The sequence below is a fragment of the Vicia villosa genome, linkage group LG1 (genome assembly GCF_029867415.1).
Source record: "Vicia villosa cultivar HV-30 ecotype Madison, WI linkage group LG1, Vvil1.0, whole genome shotgun sequence".
Classification (NCBI taxonomy): domain Eukaryota; kingdom Viridiplantae; phylum Streptophyta; class Magnoliopsida; order Fabales; family Fabaceae; genus Vicia; species Vicia villosa.
The window spans coordinates 154,860,710-154,868,371 of record NC_081180.1 but is presented as its reverse complement, the minus strand read 5'-3'; the positions used below and the strand labels follow the sequence as shown (position 1 = coordinate 154,868,371).

The 7,662-nt window shown below is 32.7% G+C and overlaps 1 protein-coding gene across 1 annotated transcript; it reads right to left on the bottom strand.

Moving 5' to 3' along the window:
* Positions 1-1,900: 1,900 nt before the first annotated feature.
* LOC131619352 (3-oxoacyl-[acyl-carrier-protein] synthase, mitochondrial-like) lies at positions 1,901-6,601 on the bottom strand. Its single transcript, XM_058890460.1, has 14 exons — positions 6,379-6,601; positions 6,025-6,254; positions 5,758-5,865; positions 5,598-5,669; positions 5,360-5,446; positions 4,758-4,909; positions 4,570-4,650; positions 4,404-4,437; positions 4,236-4,302; positions 4,071-4,147; positions 3,273-3,333; positions 3,057-3,139; positions 2,780-2,851; positions 1,901-2,640 (listed from the first exon to the last, which is right to left on the bottom strand). The coding sequence occupies exons 1-14, from the start codon at positions 6,515-6,517 to the stop codon at positions 2,467-2,469; spliced, it is 1,437 nt and encodes a 478-aa protein (XP_058746443.1). The 5' UTR covers positions 6,518-6,601; the 3' UTR covers positions 1,901-2,466.
* Between the last annotated feature and the right edge of the window lie 1,061 nt (positions 6,602-7,662).

Below are 7,662 nucleotides of genomic sequence, written 5' to 3'. Positions count from 1 at the left end.
GGAAAAAGCAAAATTTGCTAATATTACATGCCTATTAACCCTTCTTTCTAAAAAGACTATCCTGTCATGTTTAGGAGTCTGTTGCACCTTTAACATTAGTAGCACTTTCTAGGATAGTCCTAGCATCATACATGTTAATGTTGTCTCGTGAGTCGTGATGGCCAATCCTAATATAGTTGAGCCTTCTAACTAGCAAAACTTATTTCAATTTACTATATTAAAAAGGGTAATGCTAATGTGTGCTCTAAGGCCACATGTTAAGAACTAAATATAAAAATATTTTTTTTGGAAATTGTGCACTGCTTTTATTAAATATTTATATTTAAAAATCATGTTATATTTGATTGTATTCTTTTTAATATCTAGCCATTATAGAAAGATACTACCATTCTACTAAAAATATCTTTAATTTTTAAAAAAAATTATTTATAATTATTAAAAAAAAATTTAAATGTCAAAATTTCTACTTTATTGAGAGGTCACTATCAACAAAATATATTTTTTATTTTAATTAACAATTGTCTTTATTTGAGACACAAAACTCTTATTTTCAAATGTCAAAAAGATTTATTTTTCTCACTGGGCATTATCATCAAAATACCTACTTTATTTTAATTAACAATTATTTTTATTTGAGACACAAAATTCTGGGTGCAGTTACCGTGCATAGATAAAAATCTATGCACCATGCATAGATTATTATGGACCCTTGGATCATTGGATCAAATTCTAGATATCAATTGTTATTACTCAATACTTAATACTCAATACTCAATACTGAATTAAAAATATAATCCAATGGCTTAGGTAGGCTTATGCATGGTGCATAAGGAAAATCCTTATGCATATTAGCCAAAGGCCAAAATTCTTATTTCTAAATGTCAAAATTTCTATTTTTATTACGGGGCACTATCAACACGATATATATTTTTATTTGTATGCCTTGTAGGATTTTCTGGACAACATGTTTAATGCAATATATGTATCAACAGGGTCTCGAACCCAAATCCCTTCAAATTATATGACAGTCAATTTATTACGATAGAAATTGATTTGTCTGGGTATAAATGATAGTCACTTTACTAACCATAGAAATTAATTTGTTTAGTTGTTATTGATAGTCACTTTACTAACAGTATAAATTGATTTGTCTAGTTGTAAATGATAATTATTTTATTAACAACAGAAATTGATTTATATAATTGTAAATGATAGTCAATTTATTAACAATAGAAATTAATTTGTAATTGTGAATGATAATAACTTATTAACAATAGAAATTGATTTGTCTAGTTGTAAATGATAGTAACTTTATTAACAATAGAAATTAGTTTGTCTAGTTGTAAATAATGGTCACTTTATTAAAAATAGAAATTGATTTGTCTTGTAAATAATTTCACTTTACTAACAATATAAATTAATTTTTTTAGTTGTAAATAATAATTACTTTATTAACAATAGAAATTGATTTGTCTAGTTGTAAATTGGATATCATTTAACTTTAAGGAACTTGGATTTGAGAACTCTTTATGTACAAAAATTTGTTAATATGCGTAGAAATCATGAGAATTATTTGTCATGAATATACATTGGCCTAGTGGTAAAGACAAGAGATATCTTTTAAAGATCATGGGTTTGATTTCTTATAAAAAAAATAATTTTGACTTTTTTGATATTATTATTTCATTATTGTTTAAAAATGAAATTAAAAATAAAAATCTATTTATTATTTAAAAAATGAAAAATAAAAAATAAAATACAACATGAAAGTCCAGTCACGGTTCAAAAGTATAAAAAAACCGGTTTAAAGTTCTGTCACAGTTTAAAAGTATGAAAAAAAATCGGTTTGAAAAAAATATTAGAAGAAGAACTAATATAATCCGATTAAATTTTATAAGGGATTAAGTTGAGTCTATTTATTTAGGGACTAATTTGACATATGTAATGTTTGTGAAGGACTAAAATGAGTCTTCACTCCTTATATAATTATACATATCATATGAATTAATTACGTAATAATTCCTTTAAAAGTTCTGAGTATGACACACTTGCCATGCCCTAAAGATATCTCCACTAGAGCAACATGAAGATCCATAGTTTCAGGTTGCACCCGATCCCATTCGGTGTAAAAGATGTTGTGAAACATAAAATATTATATTATATACATCAAATGATAATAGGCTTTTTTAATCAAAATATTTAAATTAAAGTAAAACTACAAAACAAAATTTTTGTCTACTTCAACTCAACCATCCTGATCTACTTAGACTTGAACCATAGATCATGGCAAGATGGCTCCACCGTGCAATTAGAATAATCATAAGAGGGTTACAAATAATTAAAAGCTAATCACGTCGAAGAACTGATAAGCAAAAACAACAGGGCTTTAAGGCACTAAACTCTCCTCAGCATGATGCTTCAGCTCTTGTAGAATAACTCCAGTAGAATAAATTAGATGCATCTATATTATTGTTCTGATCCAGAGTAGGCAAAAAGTAGGGAGGCATTTGTTCCTCCAAAACCAAAAGAGTTTGACATAGCTACTCTAATTGGCATCTCCTTTGAAGCAGTCAACGGCATGAAACCATCACCAAATACAGAATCTGGCTTTGTTAAATTAAGAGTTAATGGAGCAATTCCCTGTGGTAAGAACAAAAGAACCACACTATTTGATTAAGCATACAGGGTCTGGCTATAGATTAAGCACAAATTCATGTGTCCGAAAATGGTTCTCCACGACTTATGATGCAAGTACACAAAATGCCAAAAAGTTGCTTACATGTCGTATCGCTAAAACAGAAAAAATTGCTTCAACCGCTCCAGCGGCACCTAAGAGATGACCAATAGCCCCCTGAAATCAGAGAAATTGGGGAAAAGTCATGGACTTGATTCAATTTGTCAATGTTCCCCGAATCTTAATTTTTCTTTAAACATTTAATGGCATCTCATTTCCCATACATGAGAGCTTTCACCTAAGAGGGGGTCAATACTTAGATTAGACAGCCAAACAGATAAGCATATAACTTGTTAGTCATGCAGCGTGCAACCACCCTTACCTTGGTGGAGGAGAAGGCTAAATTAGAAGAGCTGTCATGATCAGAGAATACGGTTTTGATAGCATTAGCTTCTATTGCATCACCTGTAAAAAGAATTCTGGTGAGATACTTTATGACATAAGCATAATCATCCATCGATGAAGTAATCAAACATAATAAACATTCAAACTTAAATTGCTGGAATCAGTAAGGATAGTAAGGATATGCTTCACTTGCCCAAATGTGTAGATGTAGCATGCGCATTTATGTAATCTACATCGGAAGGATGAAGACCTGACTGAAATTTATGAAAATGAAATCATTTGAATGAAGATTGTCGCAACTATGGTTACGTTATGAAAGTAGAGAGCAACACAATATAGAATAAGAGTTTAAGACCTTCTAAGACTTAATGCCTGTTAAATAGGCATCAGGAGCATCCTCAAATAATAACTGCCAAAAGCATTTATAAACTATTTCGCATGATAATTTCATTCACTCTCAAACTTTGCTAATATCTAACCAGTACTGGTTATGGCAAAATTTTGGACATCCTGTGCACACACTTATTGGTATTACTGTGATATATCATAACCTTTGATTCCTGCAGTTGATACATCTCATAGTGACAATGAAAGTGAAAAAGATTGTGTAATAGGTTTGGTAGTTAAGGGAGTAAAGGGTTGGTTAGTTAGTAGTTGGAGGCTGGGAAAATTAGAGAAATAGGGCATCTTGACAATAAGTAAGAAGAGAGGTTGAGAGGGAGATGGACATTGTCATTTTATAGAGCTGGGGCATTTGGGCATAGGGAGGTTTCCAGACCCTACAAATTCTGCAAATAAGGAAGAATATTCCAAAATCTTTACAAAAAATTACATGGTGGTAACAACTAACAAGAATGGAGACACACATGGAGATTCTGGATAGGTAGTGTGGAAAATTATAACATGCATACATGATAAGTTGGCAGCTTTGCAAACATAAAATCTCTAATGCTGCATAGAAAATAAAATCAATATAGGATGATGAAAAAACCTGTTTTAAAGCGCGAGTCATGGCCAGAATGGCACCTCTCCCATTACTAGGAGGTTGAGTTATGTGATATGCATCCCCTAATGAAAGTTCATTTGATGATACATAGTCAATCTCATATACAACTAAGACTAGGGATAAAATTGTATATATCCTGCAATAAATTACCTGACATCCCATAGCCACGAATCTCTGCATAGATTTTGGCTCCTCGATTTTTAGCATGCTCAAGTTCCTAAACAATAGGTAAAACGAATAAACACGAAAGATTAGACTATAAACAAATAACTGAAGAGAAATTGGAGGGATAGATACACAATAAGTTTTTTAACTAACCTCCAAGACCAAGACTCCAGAACCTTCCCCTATCCTGAGTAAGAACACAACTTGGATATAAGCAGCAAGACAAACAAACCAATAATTTGAAGTCACAAAATGGAAACTAAGCAGAACAAATGGATTATTGTAATAAGAAACGAATCTGCAGTGTTTCTATACTCACACAAACCCATCTCGACCACTATCAAATGGACGTGATGCTTCCTGTGGCATTGAGTTATACTTTGTAGTCAAGGCTCGAGACCTGCAAGTTTCCGCTATCAAGTTTTAAAAAATCAGAGAGACAAAGGACAGAGAACTATTATGGTGGTTGGCACTAGGATAAAACACAGGATGTTGGCTATAACTTACCTGCAGAATCCTGCAATTGACAATGCATCAATGCTCGACTCAGTCCCTCCAGTCACCATAACATCTGCATCCCCAAATTGAATCATTCTCATTGCATCGCCAATAGAATGTGATCCAGTAGCACAAGCAGTGACTGCAGCATGATTTGGCCCCTGTATGCAGGAATAGGGAAAAAGTTCAATTCATGACTAATAATGATCACAAAGGTACGGATACGGTACCCGGTATGATTACGGAATTTCTCTATAAAATGTATTAGTAAGGAATTAATTTTTTCAATTCACAACAAAACATCACAATAAAAGTTTAAAAGTAAAAAACTGTGTTAAGTTACAATAACCAAGAAACTAAAATACATAAACATATAATATTAATATATGAGAAAATTACAAATTTCACTTGAAACATAATAGTGAGAAAAAAGCAAGTACCGCAAGTACGGTACGTGTACCCGGTATGGGTACTTCTCATATATATATCTACAGAATTTGTTTTATAAAAGTATATCTACAGAAAGCAAAATGCAGTTGCCTGTCCAGAAATTATAGGGGCTGACTATATTTGTATTATAGAATATCAATCAATTGAGAGTAGTTCTTTACCTGGAACCCATATTTCATGCTAACATGACCTGATGCCATGTTGATCAATATCCGTGGGATAAAAAATGGACTAATTCGACGAGTACGCTGCAACAAGTGAGAAAAAGAAAAAATTCAAATATAAAATTTTAATTAACAAATCATTTTACAATCATAATTAGAGCACTTGGAGAAAAACTTGAATGAGGAAAGATCATCAAAGTATTTCAGAATCAATAGTGACTTTAAACAAACTGACCTTCTCACATATCAATTGTGCAGAGTCTAACATGTCACTAACGCTTCCAGTTCCCCCGCCAATGGACACCCCCTGATTACTTTTGAAGTTAAAATACAGTGCAACGGAATTGTCAAAAATTACTTGTAAATTGTAATCAACCATATTAAAAATAGCATACCGTTCTTTCCTTGTGTTCCTGGTCAGTGGGAAACCAATTAGAATCTCTAAGAGCTTCCTCAGCAGCACATAGCGCATATGCTATAAACCTTGTCATTGATCGATGTTCCTACGGGAAATGTCACAATACTACAATGGCATCAATAAGCATAATAGTTCTTCAGATGCAGCATGTATGATTAAAAAACCAAAGCAATACCATATAACATTAACTACCACTAGACACTTATCCAACTTAGAATTAAGCCACATACATATATTGATATACCTTAGAATTAAGCCAAAATTCCTCATTGAATTCGCCGGGGCTGGTTCCAGTGGGAACAACAGCAGCAACTTTGGAAGTCAATTGATCAAATGTAGTCAACTGAGTTTCTGAGTCAAAAGTACTCATTTTAAGATCCTCCAAACGTAATTCCCTAATTCCACATTTTCCATCAATCAATTGCCTCCATGTTTTATCCACTCCACAACCAAGAGGTGTCACCATACCCAAACCTACAATTCAAACACCGCGAAATTTCACAACAAGTACAAGATTATGTAAAATTCTAGTAATGTAAAATTGAAGAGAAGCAGATGTGGATAAAAGAAGGAAGAAATGGAAGTGAAGGAGAGTTACCAGTGACAACTACTCTTCGGGAAGAAACAACGGGAGGAGGTGGAAGAGGTTTAGCGTCAGTGGAAGAAGAGCGAGATGAAGATGAAATGCATCGGTAAACGGAATTGAAAACTCGCCGTGAAGTTGAGCGTATTGCCATCGCGAACCACCGTCGATGGAACCACACTGCAATAACGGAGGCAAGTAAGAAAAAGAGTTTTTTTCGACTAATTATTTATACTCAGATTTTTAATATTTTCTGTTTAAGTGTTGTTTTAAAAGATTTTTTTTTTTTTTACTTAAGTGTGATTTTATAATTTAATATTATGATTTGTCAATTATATCCTTATTTTTTCAATAACTTTATCTCATATTTTTCAATTAGTTATTGGAAAAAGAGAGTTTGTGATTGAATTTATTTAGAAAGAGAAAAATAAATAAGGGTATAATAGAAAAAGTAGCTCTAATAATCAACTATCTTGGTTGAAGAGTTTTATACTAAAATGACACTTAAAAAGAAACGGAGGGTGACAAATTAAAAAAATAAATAAATAGATCTTAAGTTAAAATTAAGAGAATTTCTCTTTTAACCCCATGGCCCTCTTACGCATCACCGAGTTGTCTATTTTGCCCCCGTGCTTCCGTAGATACATCTTCGGAAGCACTTTTTTTATTTTAACGTTGTTTTGTTCCGTAGATGCATCTACGGAAGTATTCTGTATGTGGATCTACGGAAAGGTTTGGTGTTATAGCTCGCGCCAGGCCTTTCCTCTCCCTCATTCTCTTTATTTCAAACTCAAATACAAACACAAACTATCCTCATACTCTCTCAACTTCAAATCTCTTTCAAGTTCAACTTCAAATCTCTTTCAAGTTCTACTTCAAATCTCTTGTCAACATCAACTTCAAACAAGGTTTAGCAACATCAACATCAACTTTAATCGGTAAGTTTTTCTAATTTTTATTTAATTTAGAGTAGTTTTGAAATTGAATTGGAATGTGATATTTAGGAGTAGAAATGAATTGATAGGTTTAGCAATAGTATTTAGAGACAATGTAGGATTTGTTTGACGTTTAAAACGGATGATCAAGCCACCAAAAATAGGTTTTGTAGTGGCTGGACTGACTCAGACGCCATTGTTGCGTTTCTGAGTTTCAGTTGCTTCCGTAGATCCATCTACGGAAGAGATGAACGTTGGGGATTTTCGTAGATGCATCTACAGAAGCACCCGATGTTTTTGAAACAAAGGTACTTCCGTAGATGCATTTACGGAAAAATTCAGTGTTTTGTAAATAACTTACCTC

Coding starts and splice junctions, on each gene's coding strand:
- LOC131619352 (XM_058890460.1), bottom strand. CDS start 6,517: ATGGCAATACGCTCAACTTCACGGCGAGTTTTCAATTCCGTTTACCGA. Junction 5,866..6,024: donor AATTTTGGCTTAATTCTAAG/GTATATCAATAT, acceptor CATTTCCCGTAG/GAACATCGATCAATGACAAG. Junction 4,303..4,403: donor CTGGAGTCTTGGTCTTGGAG/GTTAGTTAAAAA, acceptor CCTATTGTTTAG/GAACTTGAGCATGCTAAAAA.